At 32.5% G+C, this 21,701-nt stretch overlaps 1 protein-coding gene across 4 annotated transcripts in view; it reads left to right on the top strand.

Moving 5' to 3' along the window:
* The first annotated feature begins 8,382 nt into the window (after positions 1-8,382).
* The window catches only part of LOC134711966 (1-phosphatidylinositol 4,5-bisphosphate phosphodiesterase beta-4-like), an 88,258-nt gene continuing 74,939 nt past the window's right edge, over positions 8,383-21,701 (top strand). For 3 of the 4 annotated variants that reach the window (XM_063573026.1, XM_063573025.1, XM_063573028.1), the window contains exons 1-2: positions 8,390-8,536; positions 19,100-19,210. In XM_063573026.1, coding sequence (XP_063429096.1) covers positions 19,127-19,210 — 84 coding nt within the window. In that variant the 5' untranslated portion in view covers positions 8,390-8,536; positions 19,100-19,126. Of the gene's footprint in view, positions 8,537-14,303; positions 14,408-19,099; positions 19,211-21,701 lie in introns of all 4 variants that reach the window. The other variant, XM_063573027.1, reaches the window with a different exon arrangement.

Here is a 21,701-nt window from a genome sequence, read left to right as displayed (position 1 = left end):
GTAAATATAGATCGCTGGCGCCACCTAGATTTTACATCCAAGGTAATAGGTAGAAGTAAATTTATTTTCTGCTGCCTTGGTGATTAGAAATTAAAATTGAAATAGTGAGAAATGAGTGTTGGCCATTGGTGTAGAAATAGCGAGAAATTTAGAGAAAACTCTCTAAGACTAGCAAGATTTTCTGTGCCAAATTAAGCATGGGGTGTTCTTCATTCATACTATTTCGAAAATTCCGGAACCGTTGAGTACCCTTAAAAAATGCCATTTTTCTATCAAAAAAGCTGCGGCACCATATGTGTTTGACCATTGCAATTACACCCAAAGGTGTTGATAATTCAGAATTCGATTTTTTTTTTAATGGATCTTTGATAGTGAAAAGGCAGGACCAAATAAGGCTACCATTGTCGCCTATGTAAATAATTACTTCCTTGTAACCTAAAGCAAAATGACGATTTCTGGCGCATCACTGTATTTTTCGAGATATTTTAGAAATTGGATCGGTAAATTAATAAGGTACTAAGTGATTAACTATATCAGAAGAAAATTGCTGATCGCCGTGAAACTATAGTCTATATCAAATTTTTACTGTTTTTTTGTTCTTCTTTCTCAGGGGTAGGGTTCATCGAGCTACTGTAAAAACGAGAATTCTGTCAAGGACTCTGTCTTTAATAATTTCTCCTCATCCTCGATAACACTGAATGTATTTATGCATATCTAAAAAAAGGGGGGCTTATTTTTGCTCATATTAGCGATTTTTTTTGTATTTTTAATGGCTAAAATGTGCCAAAATGACCGTAAAATATTAAAAATTAGGTAAAAAATCAAAGGCTATACATGTTTCTCCTTAGTATCGTCGAATTGAATATTCTGAACACAATTCATATAAAACACATAACAGCAATGATGAATTCTTAGTTTCAGCATTTTTATAGTCTATTTCATAAAATATTTTGACTCTTATGCAACGGTGTCCATATATTCGCGATAAAAACATATAATTTGGACACAGTTATTAAATCATCAGCCTAAAGTCTTTAATAGACCCCAATCGAACTTCATTAATCAAAAACCGCGTTTTAAATATAACCAAACAGTCAAAATGAGCTGGTCAATGGTCCCAAGTCTGTAAAAAGTAACGTTTTCTGTAAAGGGGGGTACCTGTAAAGAAAGTCATTTTAAATGGTGAATAATTGTCTCTTTAATCCAAAATTTTGAACTTAAGCAGCAGTAGTATATAGTAATCGACTAACGTAAAGGTTGTCCGATTTTATTTCAATATGTGTCAGTATAGCAAAATGACGATTTCTGGCGCATCACTGTATTTTTCGAGATATTTTAGAAATTGGATCGGTAAATTAATAAGGTACTAAGTGATTAACTATATCAGAAGAAAATTGCTGATCGCCGTGAAACTATAGTCTATATCAAATTTTTACTGTTTTTTTGTTCTTCTTTCTCAGGGGTAGGGTTCATCGAGCTACTGTAAAAACGAGAATTCTGTCAAGGACTCTGTCTTTAATAATTTCTCCTCATCCTCGATAACACTGAATGTATTTATGCATATCTAAAAAAAGGGGGGCTTATTTTTGCTCATATTAGCGATTTTTTTGTATTTTTAATGGCTAAAATGTGCCAAAATGACCGTAAAATATTAAAAATTAGGTAAAAAATCAAAGGCTATACATGTTTCTCCTTAGTATCGTCGAATTGAATATTCTGAACACAATTCATATAAAACACATAACAGCAATGATGAATTCTTAGTTTCAGCATTTTTATAGTCTATTTCATAAAATATTTTGACTCTTATGCAACGGTGTCCATATATTCGCGATAAAAACATATAATTTGGACACAGTTATTAAATCATCAGCCTAAAGTCTTTAATAGACCCCAATCGAACTTCATTAATCAAAAACCGCGTTTTAAATATAACCAAACAGTCAAAATGAGCTGGTCAATGGTCCCAAGTCTGTAAAAAGTAACGTTTTCTGTAAAGGGGGGTACCTGTAAAGAAAGTCATTTTAAATGGTGAATAATTGTCTCTTTAATCCAAAATTTTGAACTTAAGCAGCAGTAGTATATAGTAATCGACTAACGTAAAGGTTGTCCGATTTTATTTCAATATGTGTCAGTATAGGTTAAAAGGAAGTAAATATAGATCGCTGGCGCCACCTAGATTTTACATCCAAGGTAATAGGTAGAAGTAAATTTATTTTCTGCTGCCTTGGTGATTAGAAATTAAAATTGAAATAGTGAGAAATGAGTGTTGGCCATTGGTGTAGAAATAGCGAGAAATTTAGAGAAAACTCTCTAAGACTAGCAAGATTTTCTGTGCCAAATTAAGCATGGGGTGTTCTTCATTCATACTATTTCGAAAATTCCGGAACCGTTGAGTACCCTTAAAAAATGCCATTTTTCTATCAAAAAAGCTGCGGCACCATATGTGTTTGACCATTGCAATTACACCCAAAGGTGTTGATAATTCAGAATTCGATTTTTTTTTTAATGGATCTTTGATAGTGAAAAGGCAGGACCAAATAAGGCTACCATTGTCGCCTATGTAAATAATTACTTCCTTGTAACCTAAAGCAAAATGACGATTTCTGGCGCATCACTGTATTTTTCGAGATATTTTAGAAATTGGATCGGTAAATTAATAAGGTACTAAGTGATTAACTATATCAGAAGAAAATTGCTGATCGCCGTGAAACTATAGTCTATATCAAATTTTTACTGTTTTTTTGTTCTTCTTTCTCAGGGGTAGGGTTCATCGAGCTACTGTAAAAACGAGAATTCTGTCAAGGACTCTGTCTTTAATAATTTCTCCTCATCCTCGATAACACTGAATGTATTTATGCATATCTAAAAAAAGGGGGGCTTATTTTTGCTCATATTAGCGATTTTTTTGTATTTTTAATGGCTAAAATGTGCCAAAATGACCGTAAAATATTAAAAATTAGGTAAAAAATCAAAGGCTATACATGTTTCTCCTTAGTATCGTCGAATTGAATATTCTGAACACAATTCATATAAAACACATAACAGCAATGATGAATTCTTAGTTTCAGCATTTTTATAGTCTATTTCATAAAATATTTTGACTCTTATGCAACGGTGTCCATATATTCGCGATAAAAACATATAATTTGGACACAGTTATTAAATCATCAGCCTAAAGTCTTTAATAGACCCCAATCGAACTTCATTAATCAAAAACCGCGTTTTAAATATAACCAAACAGTCAAAATGAGCTGGTCAATGGTCCCAAGTCTGTAAAAAGTAACGTTTTCTGTAAAGGGGGGTACCTGTAAAGAAAGTCATTTTAAATGGTGAATAATTGTCTCTTTAATCCAAAATTTTGAACTTAAGCAGCAGTAGTATATAGTAATCGACTAACGTAAAGGTTGTCCGATTTTATTTCAATATGTGTCAGTATAGGTTAAAAGGAAGTAAATATAGATCGCTGGCGCCACCTAGATTTTACATCCAAGGTAATAGGTAGAAGTAAATTTATTTTCTGCTGCCTTGGTGATTAGAAATTAAAATTGAAATAGTGAGAAATGAGTGTTGGCCATTGGTGTAGAAATAGCGAGAAATTTAGAGAAAACTCTCTAAGACTAGCAAGATTTTCTGTGCCAAATTAAGCATGGGGTGTTCTTCATTCATACTATTTCGAAAATTCCGGAACCGTTGAGTACCCTTAAAAAATGCCATTTTTCTATCAAAAAAGCTGCGGCACCATATGTGTTTGACCATTGCAATTACACCCAAAGGTGTTGATAATTCAGAATTCGATTTTTTTTTTAATGGATCTTTGATAGTGAAAAGGCAGGACCAAATAAGGCTACCATTGTCGCCTATGTAAATAATTACTTCCTTGTAACCTAAAGCAAAATGACGATTTCTGGCGCATCACTGTATTTTTCGAGATATTTTAGAAATTGGATCGGTAAATTAATAAGGTACTAAGTGATTAACTATATCAGAAGAAAATTGCTGATCGCCGTGAAACTATAGTCTATATCAAATTTTTACTGTTTTTTTGTTCTTCTTTCTCAGGGGTAGGGTTCATCGAGCTACTGTAAAAACGAGAATTCTGTCAAGGACTCTGTCTTTAATAATTTCTCCTCATCCTCGATAACACTGAATGTATTTATGCATATCTAAAAAAAGGGGGGCTTATTTTTGCTCATATTAGCGATTTTTTTGTATTTTTAATGGCTAAAATGTGCCAAAATGACCGTAAAATATTAAAAATTAGGTAAAAAATCAAAGGCTATACATGTTTCTCCTTAGTATCGTCGAATTGAATATTCTGAACACAATTCATATAAAACACATAACAGCAATGATGAATTCTTAGTTTCAGCATTTTTATAGTCTATTTCATAAAATATTTTGACTCTTATGCAACGGTGTCCATATATTCGCGATAAAAACATATAATTTGGACACAGTTATTAAATCATCAGCCTAAAGTCTTTAATAGACCCCAATCGAACTTCATTAATCAAAAACCGCGTTTTAAATATAACCAAACAGTCAAAATGAGCTGGTCAATGGTCCCAAGTCTGTAAAAAGTAACGTTTTCTGTAAAGGGGGGTACCTGTAAAGAAAGTCATTTTAAATGGTGAATAATTGTCTCTTTAATCCAAAATTTTGAACTTAAGCAGCAGTAGTATATAGTAATCGACTAACGTAAAGGTTGTCCGATTTTATTTCAATATGTGTCAGTATAGGTTAAAAGGAAGTAAATATAGATCGCTGGCGCCACCTAGATTTTACATCCAAGGTAATAGGTAGAAGTAAATTTATTTTCTGCTGCCTTGGTGATTAGAAATTAAAATTGAAATAGTGAGAAATGAGTGTTGGCCATTGGTGTAGAAATAGCGAGAAATTTAGAGAAAACTCTCTAAGACTAGCAAGATTTTCTGTGCCAAATTAAGCATGGGGTGTTCTTCATTCATACTATTTCGAAAATTCCGGAACCGTTGAGTACCCTTAAAAAATGCCATTTTTCTATCAAAAAAGCTGCGGCACCATATGTGTTTGACCATTGCAATTACACCCAAAGGTGTTGATAATTCAGAATTCGATTTTTTTTTTAATGGATCTTTGATAGTGAAAAGGCAGGACCAAATAAGGCTACCATTGTCGCCTATGTAAATAATTACTTCCTTGTAACCTAAAGCAAAATGACGATTTCTGGCGCATCACTGTATTTTTCGAGATATTTTAGAAATTGGATCGGTAAATTAATAAGGTACTAAGTGATTAACTATATCAGAAGAAAATTGCTGATCGCCGTGAAACTATAGTCTATATCAAATTTTTACTGTTTTTTTGTTCTTCTTTCTCAGGGGTAGGGTTCATCGAGCTACTGTAAAAACGAGAATTCTGTCAAGGACTCTGTCTTTAATAATTTCTCCTCATCCTCGATAACACTGAATGTATTTATGCATATCTAAAAAAAGGGGGGCTTATTTTTGCTCATATTAGCGATTTTTTTGTATTTTTAATGGCTAAAATGTGCCAAAATGACCGTAAAATATTAAAAATTAGGTAAAAAATCAAAGGCTATACATGTTTCTCCTTAGTATCGTCGAATTGAATATTCTGAACACAATTCATATAAAACACATAACAGCAATGATGAATTCTTAGTTTCAGCATTTTTATAGTCTATTTCATAAAATATTTTGACTCTTATGCAACGGTGTCCATATATTCGCGATAAAAACATATAATTTGGACACAGTTATTAAATCATCAGCCTAAAGTCTTTAATAGACCCCAATCGAACTTCATTAATCAAAAACCGCGTTTTAAATATAACCAAACAGTCAAAATGAGCTGGTCAATGGTCCCAAGTCTGTAAAAAGTAACGTTTTCTGTAAAGGGGGGTACCTGTAAAGAAAGTCATTTTAAATGGTGAATAATTGTCTCTTTAATCCAAAATTTTGAACTTAAGCAGCAGTAGTATATAGTAATCGACTAACGTAAAGGTTGTCCGATTTTATTTCAATATGTGTCAGTATAGGTTAAAAGGAAGTAAATATAGATCGCTGGCGCCACCTAGATTTTACATCCAAGGTAATAGGTAGAAGTAAATTTATTTTCTGCTGCCTTGGTGATTAGAAATTAAAATTGAAATAGTGAGAAATGAGTGTTGGCCATTGGTGTAGAAATAGCGAGAAATTTAGAGAAAACTCTCTAAGACTAGCAAGATTTTCTGTGCCAAATTAAGCATGGGGTGTTCTTCATTCATACTATTTCGAAAATTCCGGAACCGTTGAGTACCCTTAAAAAATGCCATTTTTCTATCAAAAAAGCTGCGGCACCATATGTGTTTGACCATTGCAATTACACCCAAAGGTGTTGATAATTCAGAATTCGATTTTTTTTTTAATGGATCTTTGATAGTGAAAAGGCAGGACCAAATAAGGCTACCATTGTCGCCTATGTAAATAATTACTTCCTTGTAACCTAAAGCAAAATGACGATTTCTGGCGCATCACTGTATTTTTCGAGATATTTTAGAAATTGGATCGGTAAATTAATAAGGTACTAAGTGATTAACTATATCAGAAGAAAATTGCTGATCGCCGTGAAACTATAGTCTATATCAAATTTTTACTGTTTTTTTGTTCTTCTTTCTCAGGGGTAGGGTTCATCGAGCTACTGTAAAAACGAGAATTCTGTCAAGGACTCTGTCTTTAATAATTTCTCCTCATCCTCGATAACACTGAATGTATTTATGCATATCTAAAAAAAGGGGGGCTTATTTTTGCTCATATTAGCGATTTTTTTGTATTTTTAATGGCTAAAATGTGCCAAAATGACCGTAAAATATTAAAAATTAGGTAAAAAATCAAAGGCTATACATGTTTCTCCTTAGTATCGTCGAATTGAATATTCTGAACACAATTCATATAAAACACATAACAGCAATGATGAATTCTTAGTTTCAGCATTTTTATAGTCTATTTCATAAAATATTTTGACTCTTATGCAACGGTGTCCATATATTCGCGATAAAAACATATAATTTGGACACAGTTATTAAATCATCAGCCTAAAGTCTTTAATAGACCCCAATCGAACTTCATTAATCAAAAACCGCGTTTTAAATATAACCAAACAGTCAAAATGAGCTGGTCAATGGTCCCAAGTCTGTAAAAAGTAACGTTTTCTGTAAAGGGGGGTACCTGTAAAGAAAGTCATTTTAAATGGTGAATAATTGTCTCTTTAATCCAAAATTTTGAACTTAAGCAGCAGTAGTATATAGTAATCGACTAACGTAAAGGTTGTCCGATTTTATTTCAATATGTGTCAGTATAGGTTAAAAGGAAGTAAATATAGATCGCTGGCGCCACCTAGATTTTACATCCAAGGTAATAGGTAGAAGTAAATTTATTTTCTGCTGCCTTGGTGATTAGAAATTAAAATTGAAATAGTGAGAAATGAGTGTTGGCCATTGGTGTAGAAATAGCGAGAAATTTAGAGAAAACTCTCTAAGACTAGCAAGATTTTCTGTGCCAAATTAAGCATGGGGTGTTCTTCATTCATACTATTTCGAAAATTCCGGAACCGTTGAGTACCCTTAAAAAATGCCATTTTTCTATCAAAAAAGCTGCGGCACCATATGTGTTTGACCATTGCAATTACACCCAAAGGTGTTGATAATTCAGAATTCGATTTTTTTTTTAATGGATCTTTGATAGTGAAAAGGCAGGACCAAATAAGGCTACCATTGTCGCCTATGTAAATAATTACTTCCTTGTAACCTAAAATGTCCACAATGTGTTTTGTTATTGATCACATTTTATTACACTGTCACAATTAATAATATGTACCCACTAGAGTATAGTAAAAGAATGGGTTGTAATATCTCTGTGAAATATAAATTATAAATAGGGGTGTTTTTTTTTAATCCCAGCTGTACCCCAAATCCCATGTTGAGATTGTCCCCCATGCAATTTCTGTATTCGTCAGTAACATCTGAATTTATCTGTATACAAATACAATGTACAGTTAAAACAATAAAACTTGTGGGGGAGAAGAATATACATTTTTTTACTGTATTATGATTAGTAAAGACCAGGTAAATAACGATTCAATGTATTAATTATTTTTCTAGCTTTCTACCGTGTACTCATTTAGTTTCAGAGTTAGGAGACTTAGGATATAAAAAAAACAATACAAATTAATATGAATAAATATCTCACACACTTTTTTCATATTATGTTGCCGTTTTACGTATCAGACGTTAATGATTGGTGTGATTGATCCAAAATATTGATATCTATTGAAAATTCCATATCGATTATTATACTGATGCAAGAAAGATGCTGATGTTAAATTGATCTCACGTGACCTGTGGAAGGAAACCGATTGGGTATCAATGTCAACATTAAATATGATCGAAAGAAAATGGCAGTTCGTCGAATACAGTATATATGTTCACAAGTATATTATACTGTGAAATAAATAATTGAAGGATTACAAGTGAACATATAGCTAGTACATATTGGTAGGTATTCAATTTATACACCGTCGTGTGCAGCCGAGGTGCGCATTCTAATACACATGTAAAGCAAATGCCTCACTTATATTTATCGGTAAGACCGAGATTACTATTTGTGTAAATTATAGTAGTTTTAAGGTTGAGATGTTAGATATTTATATATGCAAAACCTGTTATTTTTTTTCACCGGTATATAACCAATATTCAGTCGAAAAGAATCTCTGAGAAGTTAGCATTTTTATACAAGGCAATCGTTTCATTGTAAAGCTGCATAGAAATTTTCCAAAATTATTCTTCCAGTTATCTCCCCTGAGTTTGATTTCTAAAAACTAAGTTACAAGGTATAAAAAGGAAATATTTATTTGAATAGGCGACTATAGTACTTAATATTAATTTTAGTTCTGTGTTTTTCATTTTGTTTTTGTTCAGATTAAAAAAAAACCATATTAAATAGAAGTTTTGATTTTGGCAAAGCTACAAAATGCCCCCCAAAAAAATTCAGAACGCAGACTAAATATGTCCCCCCAACTGCAGTGGCACATTTAGGGGAAGTGTTATGGGGGATTGGGGTTGTGGATTGGAACTCCCCATTTTTGAAAAATCATTGCATTTGAATGGCTACTTTAAATATGGTTGGAACACCCCCTTACATGTACTTCTGGGTGCCCCCCCCCCCCCTTTTATGAAAAATGTCTGGACTCTCCCCTGTGAAACCATTTCACCTGTTTGCATCTATTTTATTTTCTAAAAAAGATTAAAATTATCAGATCTACGTTTATAAATATGATTTGATGAAAAATTTAAAAAGGTGAAACTGAAAAATCGTCAGAACAGCCTTGTTTGAACTAGTACATGTGTGTGCATTGGCACAGCTGGGAAATTTAATTATTCATCCTCACTGTAAACTAGAGGCTCTTAAGAGCCTGTGTCGCTCACCTTGGTCTAGTATGTGCTTATTAAAACAAAAGACACAGATGGATTAATGACAAAATTGTGTTTTGGCGACGGTGATGTGTTTGTAGATCTTACTTTCGTGAACATTCTTAAGCTTCAATGCTACTTACAATTATCTGATCCTAATTTCTTCAAAAATGCTTAAATTATCATTGATACCTTATCTAACATTTATTTTAAGTATTTTCTTGAAGAAATAACATGGAAAGAGTACCTGCGAAATGTACACTAAGTTTACATATTCTTCTGTGGTTAAGTCTACATTAGTACTTACGAAAATCTGCTTTTAAAAACAAAATTAAAGTGTTTGACAATGTTAATTTGCACAAATAAGAAGTATAAGGCAGACATTAGTACGCTGATCTTGCACACTTCAAATGATGTACTGCCAATTAAACAGTTTAAATCAGAACATTAAAACAGGGATAAAATATAATACGTCCGGCTGGCTATAAAAATCTGGAAGCCCTGGTCATTTAGTATGATGACTATGCCATTTCATGTAACTTATTAATTTTGCCACTAAATAATATAATAAATATTTCCTCAAGATGCTACATGACTGTATGTATGTTGTATATTGTTTTTATGAAGTGAATTGAATCAAACACATTTCCATTCTGACCTTTGAGAAAGAATTTTTATTCAGCAACCACCCTTTTTACAATCCATATTGAACCATAGATTAGCAATGAAGGTGTGTTTTTAAAACTCAGTTTACACAAATACTTTTGACATGCAAGCCTGATAATTGGTGTTTCATAAAATTACCTTTAACTTCTATGGCATCTGATCAGCACAGGCACTCGTCTCAAAAAAAAAATTCCTATATATATATACCTTAATATAACACAAGGTAATTAACTAAATTTTTTGAAAAATGAAACCCAGTCCTGAATTCCTGTTATTTTTTTATTTCTTGGTTGTCAAACCTACTTAAACTTAATATGCCATACATGTAAATCTAAATTCGTCTCAAACTTTGGCAACACCCAGTCCTCCGCATGTAATTTTATACTGGTTTCTCAATGGTCAATCGTCTGGCTGAAAATAAATGTGGGAAATTTTGGTCAATTTACAACTCTACACTAGTGTCGTTGTGTACACGTGTGTTTCATAACAAACTTATTTGGGTTTGTTTCACATAATCTGTAAAGAATTTACAATAAAGATAATAATTTATAGTCAGAGGGAAACTGACAGTTTTTATTTTAATAATTTTTTATAATAATTCAATCACTGCGGGCTGGGTGTTGCCAAAGTTTGAGACGAATGCAAAAAAACATCCCGTTGACCGACTTCTGAGGCCTGCTACTAATGATCCCGACAACAATGATAGTAGTGTCATATACCATTGTGTAGATTAATTAATTTAGATTTACGGCATATTAAGTTTAAGTAGGTTTGACAACCGAGAAATAAAAAAATAACGGGAATTCGGGACTGGGTGTCATTTTAAAAAAAAAATAGTTAAGTACCTTGTGTTATATTTAGGTATATACGAATTTTTTCACGAGCACTGAAAATTAATGTCTAATCATGAACACAAACAAATTAACAATGATTATTGTCATATCAGGATCAATAAAAAAATAACAATGATAAGTGTCAAATCATGATCACTGAAGATTGTTAATGATTAGTGTGAAATCGTGATCCCTTAAAAAAATAGTTACAGGTCAAGTTTGATTTATGATGATTTTCACTTTTAACTGTCATGACTGTTAAAGAGGTTAAGGTGATATGGTTCTTGATTTATTGGAAACTGACAATTTATGCGATTTCCATGCAATCTCTTATGAACACTTGATCAATGCTATAAAAATTCTAATATGTTGTTACTGGTGTGAAAATGGAGGTCAAATTGAATATTGGTGTTTTTCAATTTTGCTGTCCAAGATTTATGATTCGATTTCTTGATATATATATTAAAAATTTGCACTTTTTGTAGTTTCCATGCAATCACTTATGAACCATTCAACCAATGCTTTGAGATTTTAATATGCTGTTACGTATGAAAAAATGGTTGTCAAGTTTGATATTGAAATGTTCCTTGTTTCCCATCATTGGATAATAAAGTTAAATATGGTCCTTGACAGACTGGACAACCAAAGTTTTTTAATTTGTTATTGGCCCTGGATATATATGTAGATAAAATATGTGCAAGATGGGAGACATTGGAACTCTGTTTATTATTTTTCTCCTACCGGTAAACAGTATTTTTAGCAGTACATGCATGTATTTATTATTTTCACAATAACCCTTGTTCAATTTTTATAGGACCTCAAAATTTTTATGCCCCATTTATTGGCATTATGTTTTCTGGTCTGTGCATCTGTTCGTTCATCCGTCAGTCCATTCCTCTGTTCATTTGTCCGTCTGTCCTGCTTCAGGTTAAAGTTTTTGGTCCAGGTAGTTTTTGATGAAGTTGAAGTCCAATCAACTTGAAACTTATTTAACAGTTACATGTTCTCTATGATATGATCTTTCTAATTTTAATGCCAAATTAGAGATTTTATCCAATTTTCACGATCCTCTGAACATAGAAAATGATAGTGTGGATGGGGCATCTGTGTACTTGGGGCACATTCATGTTTTTTGGTTTCGTATAATTAATGCTATGATGTCATTGTCGTCTGCCTTGTCGTCATCAAAAGACAAAGTACAATGTAGGTTTCTGAACAATAACTTTAGATCAAAAAGGTTCAATACAACAAAAGGAAGGTTGGAATTTTGAGGGTTATGGTACAAACCGTTTAGGAATTAGGGGCCACAAAGGGACCAAAATCAAGCATTTGTATACGTCCGCAAACATTTGTTGGATTCATATAATGCTATGGCATGTATGGTGTGGTCATTGTCCATGTCTGCATCATCGTCTGAAGACTCATTTGGTTTCCGGACAATAACTTAAGTTAAAGTGAATGGATCTCTATGAATTTTTTAAAAAGGTTCAAAACCACAAAAGGAAGGTTGGGAATGATTTTGGGGATGAGGGTCCCAACCGTTCAAGCCTGAAAATTGTGTCCAAATTTGCCCCAACTTTTCAGGGTTTTACCTCTGCGGTTGTATTAGGCTGCACTCAGCAAAGCATTTAATTTTTTGGAGGTATCAGATGGACACTGTAATTTCTATTATGGAATATATTTTCAAACAAGAAGTTGAAATACATTGTAAGAATAAATGAAACAAGAAACTGTGTTAGTTTTATTGATAAATGAATAGATTGATATTATCTGGACATCAAATAAACAAACTGTCAGTTGAAAGGCCATTACATTGAACAACTTTACAAAATTATTGAAATTGACATTTTTGCCATGAAATGACAATTTTTAACTTGGTTTTATCAAACTAAATCTAAAAACCAAGATCAGACCCTAGAAATATATTTTACCCACATAATGATCTTTGTACATGTATAAACTTACATTTAAGACAGACATTGTATATACATGTAGCCATATGTTTTGAAGTACATGTACATTTTTTTTTGTACATAGTAATTCCAGGGGGGGGATACATACAGTTTTAAGAGGGGTATTCCCAACCTAGGATAAAGGGGTTTGTTCCAAGCATACATGTATGTTTCATTCCAAACCCATTGAATATATAAAGGGGGGATTCCAGCCCCAGGAATCCCCCCAACGTAATCCCCCACTGGAGTCCTGGCTCATATTTAAATATTAACGACAACTTTTGTCAAGATCTCATAGTGAGACTTTTTTAGCAGGATTTGCAGTTTTGCTCACATGTAAAAAGTTGGTAACCCTAAAGCAAATATGTAATATACAATCCAAAAATAAAAATCAGATAATTCTTAAATCTGAGTGACATAGCCTTTTGAACATCTTAAGCCAGCTATTTTATAGATTGATGATACTTATTGATTTTGAAACTCAAGGGGCCAAACAGTTGACCTTATTAAGCATTCTCTTTTGTCCAAAAAAACTGTAACGTTGATAGCTGTCATTTACAGTGTGAATATTGACAACAGTAAAAGTCTTCATATTAAACATGCTGAATTATATTGAATGGAAATGAAAATACAGTGGCATAGAAGTAGAATGAAAATATTGTTAGAGGTAGTGACAAAAATTTTTTATACAAATGTATTATACTAGTAGAGCAAAAGTCTAGAGTTAGTCAGTGTCCTCTTACGTTTCATCTTTTATTTTCAATATTTTTTCTTGTTGTCAAAGACTGTTATACAAGTACTAGTTTAAACCAATTCTGATTTGAAAATTGAGTTCTTGGTGGTCTAGCAAGCGTTGTGCTCTTGAAAAAAATAGATTCTTCACCAAGAATCAGCATGAAACTTATATCTAAAATGTTGCGGTTAAGGATTTTTTTCAAACATGACAACATTGATCTTTCTCCTTCCATTAATTCTGCCCCATTCTATACATTATACAATGTGAAGGGTAAATACATAGGGACATGTTCACATTCATGATTGCTCAGCAAATTGTATTTTGCACCTTTAAATATGGAGGTGAAGACAGGCGGTCCCAAATCATATACCGGTATCTTAATCTTTAATTGTCTCATATTAAATTCTGAAGTGTTTTACACATGCCTCACAGTATACATAGTATAGATAATTCCAATAAATTATAACAACACTTGCAAGTTGTAGAAAAACAATTATATCTTTGTATATAAATACTTGTAAAACACTTGAAGTGTGATATAAACCCTTTATACTTTCTTATGCCAGTTATATGAGTTATATGGGACACCACCAGGGTGACCTCTATTGGTTAATATTTTAAGATTATTGAAGGATAGTGTCAGATGTGAATGTTATTACTTTTAGATTGTTTGAGGATAGTATCAGATGAGGTGAATGATAGTTCTTGGATATATTGTTATTTCCAGTGAGTGGTAGCATCCTAGCCTGATTATCAAAGCAGTGATTAAGTAAGTGATTGACTCCCAAGATGAGATTTTCATTATACAATTATACTGTAGTGATGCGATGATTAACATGATTACTCGTTATGAAAGTTTTACCATGCTTTGATTAGCGTTTTCTGTTGGTACCAATACAGTATAAATTTAGAAAATTCCTAGGTTATTTACGTAACTTGGAGATCTGTATTGAATATTTTTCCATCTGTTGGTAATAAGACGACTTTACTTATCACTAATCATACTATATAGTTACATACCAAAAATAAAGTGCATGTGGTCATAGATTTCTATTCAATATTTGTATATCAACTGAAAGTTGCTAAATCTGTAGTAAAGTGAAATATAAATAGGCCAATGTCAATAAACCTACTTCACATTTAAACTTAAATATCAATGCAACCAGAATTAATTTTTGTTGTTAGGCAAAGGATAATTTTTAAAAGATTCATTTTAGTTATTTTTTTGGCACACCTCAAAGTGAAAATATTTGATAAATACAGAAATTGAAATGTCTTACAACTAAGATTTAAAGGTCAGTAGTCACAAGGCATTCATTAGAAACAGTATGAAACTTCATTACAATGTTGAAATAACAACATGCTAAAATAAATCACATGTTGCTAATAACAACATGCTAAAATAAATCACATGTTGCTAATATAGTTAATAATAAAAAAAATGTCATTTTGGAGCATTAGAAGCAAAACAATTTTTTTTCATTGGTAGAAAGATGGACAACCAAAATTTAAAAAAAAATGTTTTATTTTTATTTTGAATAAGTGCTTGAAACACTTCTTAATTTTGTCATTTAAATTTCAGAAATAGAAAATTATGAAAATGATCAAACTGCTATCTTTAATTATTGTTGCGGTACTAATTACACAAGGCTGTAATCTTCCGTTTGTTTACCTTTTCACCATTTACCTAACAGTTTAATACAATACATTTATAGGTGTTTTCCATTGACCCCATATAACAGTGTAGGACCACAATAGTCATAGTAGTTTACCATTTAACTACAGTATAGATGTGTAGTCATTGTGGTTTTACTATAAATTACCTATATGTTAGGTGTGTGTTATTGTGGATTAATATGCACATTACCTTAGGTCTATAGTGGTTTACCATGTACAAATGTCCCTACAGTGTAAGCCTGTAGTCATAGTGGTCTGCAATTTACCTACAGTGTAGGCCTGTAGTCATAGTGGTATGCAATTTACCTACAGTGTAGGCCTGTAGTCATAGTGGTCTGCAATTTACCTACAGTGTAGGCCTGTAGTCATAGTGGTTTGCAATTTACCTACAGTGTAGGCTTGTAGTCATAGTGGTCTGCAATTTACCTACAGTGTAGGCCTGTAGTCATCATGCTCTGCAATTTACCTACAGTGTAGGCCTGTAGTCATAGTGGTTTGTAATTTACCTACAGTGTAGGCCTGTAGTCATCATGCTCTGCAATTTACCTACAGTGTAGGCCTGTAGTCATAGTGGTCTGCAATTTACCTACAGTGTAGGCCTGTAGTCATAGTGGTTTGTAATTTACCTACAGTGTAGGCCTGTAGTCATAGTGGTCTGCAATTTACCTACAGTGTAGGCCTGTAGTCATCATGTTCTGCAATTTACCTACAGTGTAGGCCTGTTGTCATAGTGGTCTACAATTTACCTACAGTGTTGGCCTGTAGTCATAGTAGTTTACAAATACCTACAGTGTTGACCTCTTGTCATAGTAGTTTACAAATTACCTGCAATGATGACCTCTTGTCATAGTAAAATTGAGAATGGAAATGGGGAATGTGTCAAAGAGACAACAATCTGACAAAAAAAAAAACAACAGCAGAAGGTCACCAACAGGTCTTCAATGTAGCGAGAAATTCCCACACCCAGAGGCGTCCTTCAGCTGGCCACTAAACAAATATATACTAGTTCAGTGATAATGAACGCCATACTAATTTCCAAATTGTACACAAGAAACCAAAATTAAAATAATACAAGACTAACAAAGGCCAGAGGCTCCTGACTTGGGACAGGCGCGGGGTTAAACATGTTTGTGAGATCTCAACCCTCCCCCTATACCTCTAGCCAATGTAGAAAAGTAAACGCATAACAATACGCACAATAAAATACAGTTCAAGAGAAGTCTGAGTCTGATGTCAGAAGATGTAACCAAAGAAAATAAACAAAATGACAATAATACATAAATAACAACAGACTACAAATTCACTGCAGTGTTGACCTCTCGTTATAGTAGTTTACAGTTTACCTACAGACTACAGTGTAGCTTTGTAGTTTTAGTGGATTACAATTTACCTATGTACAGTGTAAGCCTGTAATCAAGGTGGTTTATTTTACCTGCAGTGGTGGCCTGTAGTATGCAGTGGTTTATTATTTACCCTCAGTGTAAGCCTATAGTTTTAGTGGTTTACAGTTTACCTATGTACAGTGTAAGCCTGTAATCAAGGGAGTTTACTTTCTACCTACAGTGGTGGCCTGTAGTCATATGCAGTCTTTTACTATTTATGGACAGTGTATGCATGCCTCTAGTATGAGAATGAAATTTAAAAAAAAACCAGATAAATGACAGACCTGATTGGCAGTGATTGCCTCTTTTTGGATTACTGGATTTAAGCTTAATGTTTGATCTGATTGTGGAAAGAGAAGTTTAACTGAAGACATAAAAACAACAGATATGTTTAATTAACTATACAGGTTTTTTTCTCCTAGTTTGTTTTTCCATCTGGCATCAAGAATCTACCATTACTTGAAGTGTTTTGATCTCTTGTTTTAGCTTAACACTTATCATATCTTCACATGTAAATTCTTGCCAGGTATCATAAGTTTTTTGAATATCACAAAATATTAAATTTAAAAATACTTCTGGTAATTAATTAGATGAATAATAGTTACATTGATGATGTACAAAAATGTATGATCTTTAGTATTTTAGAATAGGAGTTAAGATGTAGATAACTTTCAATGGCATAAAAAACCATAAGACATGAACATTGTACCATTCTGTATTAATAATGTGAAGCTTTTTTTACTGGTAACAGTTTTCACGATAAAAAACTTTTGAAGCCACAAGCCCAAAGCTCATTTTACTTAAAATTTTGTTGGATTCTGTTGGCTTGTAGAGAAGAATTTCACAAGCCAGAAAGCAATTCTACAAGCCATGGCCGTAGGACTTGTGGTTAAGCGTGAGGACTGGGGTAACACTTTCATTACTTTGTGTAACTAAATGGTACATGCATTTGATTCACATTTTGTTTGTCTTTTAATCAAATTGGACATTCGTTATTCTCGTAATCCTTATTTATATTGAAATCAGAGTGTTTGAATACAGAATCTTTGTACCAACAATATTTTGTACTAGGAGACATTCATACTTTTGGGTAAGCTATCATTTGATTCACATTTTGTTTGTCTTTTAATCAAATTGGACATTTGTTATTCTCGTAATCCTTATTTATATTGAAATCAGAGTGTTTGAATACAGAATCTTTGTACCAACAATATTTTGTACTAGGAGACATTCATACTTTTGGGTAAGCTATCATTTGATTCACATTTTGTTTGTCTTTTAATCAAATTGGACATTTGTTATTCTCGTAATCCTTATTTATATTGAAATCAGAGTGTTTGAATACAGAATCTTTGTACCAACAATATTTTGTACTAGGAGACATTCATACTTTTGGGTAAGCTATCATTTGGACCATTTGACTGTCTGACTGATTGATCATGGTTGTTTCTCACTGCCACAATTGACTGATAATCCTGCCATAAAGTAAATTTTATCTTTGTGGAGTTGGTTGTGTTAGAAATGGCATTTTATTACATCATAAATATACAAAGCAAACTTAGAAAGCTACTGAGGAAAAACATATTAACCAAATTCAATATCGATTAATTTATTTTAGCAAAATTTACTCATTAAAGCTGTTATTTACTGTGGAATTGTAGCATAGATATTGAAAAATTTGACAATAAAGTTGAGAATAATCAAATGCAAATTTCCTTAAATGATTAGCCTAATAATGCAACTTGGGAATTTTATTCTAAAAAAATTAGCATACGAAATTCAATAACAATCATGATATATTAATTTCAAATCACTATAAAAGAAGAGATGATGGCTTTATTTAGATGATTTGATTTCTAATGAAACTTTGGAAGTTATGAATGATGTTTTATAAATTGATCTGTTACTCGCTGAGCAGATGTTGATCACTGAGCATTGACGTCACATAGCGTCAAATATCGAATTTCCTATCAAACCCTAGTCAGCTGTCATCAGGAATTCTTACTAAGACATTGTAAGATTTATATATACTCAATAAACTATCATTACTTCCATGGGAATATTAAAAGAAAATTTATCAAAACTTGATATAGATTTGTCATCAAGAGAAAGTACAGGAGGTGTATTTTTAGTTATAAAATTTCAAGATATTGTATCATGTTAACAGATAGTTAAGAGTTTATGAGTTTATTGTGTCAGTTTGCCCTTGCAATTGGCAATGAGTTGAAAACTGATGTTCTAAAATACAGTTTTTTTTAAACAAGGTCATGTATAAGAATTGGCTTCCAATTAAAAACCCAATGTACATGGTGAATTTGTTTTATTTAGTATATTTTGAACAACAAATTGAATGAGAAAGTCCTTTTTGTTTGCAGTATGTAGCATTTTCTTGATTATTTCAGATGTGATGTTATCTGTGGGAGGTCTTGATGGCCAAGCAATTTGAGTTCCAGTGGCAGATTCCAGTGCCAGAATATTTACAAAATGGTGCTACATTTGATCGCTGGGATGAGGTAAGATTCAAGAAATAATTAAAATGAACATCTTTGTATGAAAATAAAAATTCAAAATTGAATGCAATTAGCTTTCAACATTACAGATATTCTGAGTTCACTCTGACTTGGCTCCTCTACTCTACAGAAAGTCTTTTGTGCACCTCTTTTATGTTTGATGCACTTTGATTATTTTGGTTTCAATGACAAACACAAGTAGGGGTTACAGCGACATTGTATAAGAAATCATCTGTATGTTTAGAAGAACAATAAATTTGTGATCAATAAACCTTATAATATTATTAATGGTATCGATTTCACAGCATAAGATTGACATTTCAACAATTCATGTCTCCTCCGTGATAACAAAATATTTGAAGATCAAAACTGAATAGAATGTTGAAAAGTTGATTAAACCACTAAGGACCAAAAGTAAGCAAAACCTGGGCAAATCGCTACACTCCTGAATTAGGTAGTTGACTTAACCTATACTATAGATCTTAAAGAGCTATTACATGTACCTACTGTATAGCGGGTTATTTCCGCCAGAAGGGGGGGGGGGAGAGAGGGGGTAAATTTTCGCTTATTTTCACGGATTATAAGAATAAAATTGCCAAAATAAATTCCACCAATTTAAAACGGCACATTCAAAGGCATTCATAAGATTTTGAATCCACCCAAATAAAAACCTGCAAAATATTTCGTATATCTTGTTCAATGAAAATCACAAAAATTTACACCCGTGAAAACAATTCGCTGTACGGTATTGTATCTGAAGTATCAATAGTTAGTAATAGAATGGAAAGTTAGTCAATTCATTCATATTTTGATAAACGATGCATAGTGGAATGAGGATTGGGCTACTATTTAAGAAATAATTTATGGGGCTTGAATTTATACTGATTTTACCACAGTCATGACAGTTTGGCCCTTTATGCTAAATATTTTACCATGAGCAACAGCCAGGGGTAAAATATGGGCATAAATGGCCAACCCGTGGTTAATTCAGTATAAATTCAAGCCCCTATGAAATATTTCGATTTCTATAGGACAAATATGGCAATTCTTTTAGATCCAAGCGCTCTTGATGAAGGCAAATAATTGCTGTTCCCACAAATAATCGCACTACTAAATTGACGTAGTAGAATGGAGCAAACTGAATTAGTGACATGCTTTAACTATTTACAATAACGTATTTAGATAGGTTTGGATGAATTTAAATGATAATTTACTTTAGGTCTTATATGTATATAAAAAAAAATGGCTTATACCACATTTTAGCATCGCTTATTTATGTTAACTTGTTGTGATGATTTTCAGTTTCACAAATGTATATTTTTCTATAAAATGCTTATATTCTTATGTCCATTGTTCCATGAGGTCAGGAAGGTCATTTAAAAACAGTATTTAAATTCTGATTCGTAAATTCAAACAAATATAAAATATTTATCAAATAACCACAAACTCTCACATGGGAGACGCCAATTGCACATTTTATTGTTCGTATATGTATAATGAAATCAATGTTTTTGTGTAAATACACCGAACATTCTCAGCTGGTACTGGTTACTGCATACTAAAAGTCAACAAATCTGAAAATAAATAATATAAAATTATTATATTATTTATTTGGAAAAGTGCTACTGGTCACTTTAACTGCAACAGCTTGAATGACTTTGAACTACCTGAATTTACTTGTGCATGAAACTTTAAACCCCATTCAAACTGACCTTACTATAAATAACTAAACCCGTGTTAACTATAAACAACAACAACATTCTTACATGTTTGACTTTTGTACAACTTTGATAAATACATATGACATGGGAGTACCATCAGAACAGCCTAAACAATATATTCATATAATACCACGGGTATGTACTCAAAGCGTTTGAAGGACGTCATGTTAAAATCACAAATAAAGTTCATCAATTTTTTTAATATTAAACATTGTGGCAGCTATGCCAGATACATGGAAACAATGTCATGTGAGAAATCACTTTTTTAGCTCATCTCGCACACAATTCAGTCTCCCTGTCTTCCATTGCCATTTGTCAATTGTAAAAATGTTCAGTACAATGAAATGTATCTTCCCTAAAAATCTGAAAAATCCAGACCACCAATTTGGAGTTTTTGCCCCGGAATGGGCTGAAATATCTATTTTGACTAATTTTTCTGTTCCAAGCAGTTACTATTTGTATCTTGAGTGTTATAGGAGCAAGGTTTAAAGTATATATATCTGACAAACTATAGAAGCTAGGTTAAACGAGGTCATGCCCAAAATTACCATCAACACAAAAATGTAACTATTATGTGCAATTTATAGATCCTCACATACGCAGATTGGCACCTTTTTACCAGGTGAGAAAAACAGGCTTAGGTGAGCCTCTTGTTATCATGCTCTGATCTATGCAATCTCGGTACATACATAACTTTGATGCACTTTGTTGAAACTTAAAAAATTAGTTGAATAGATAAAATGTCCAGAAACCATGTAATTTATATATCCAGA

The sequence above is a fragment of the Mytilus trossulus genome, chromosome 3 (assembly GCF_036588685.1).
Source record: "Mytilus trossulus isolate FHL-02 chromosome 3, PNRI_Mtr1.1.1.hap1, whole genome shotgun sequence".
Lineage (NCBI taxonomy): Eukaryota > Metazoa > Mollusca > Bivalvia > Mytilida > Mytilidae > Mytilus > Mytilus trossulus.
Note: the sequence above shows the minus strand (reverse complement) of the source record. Positions and strands in the feature narration are given on the sequence as shown.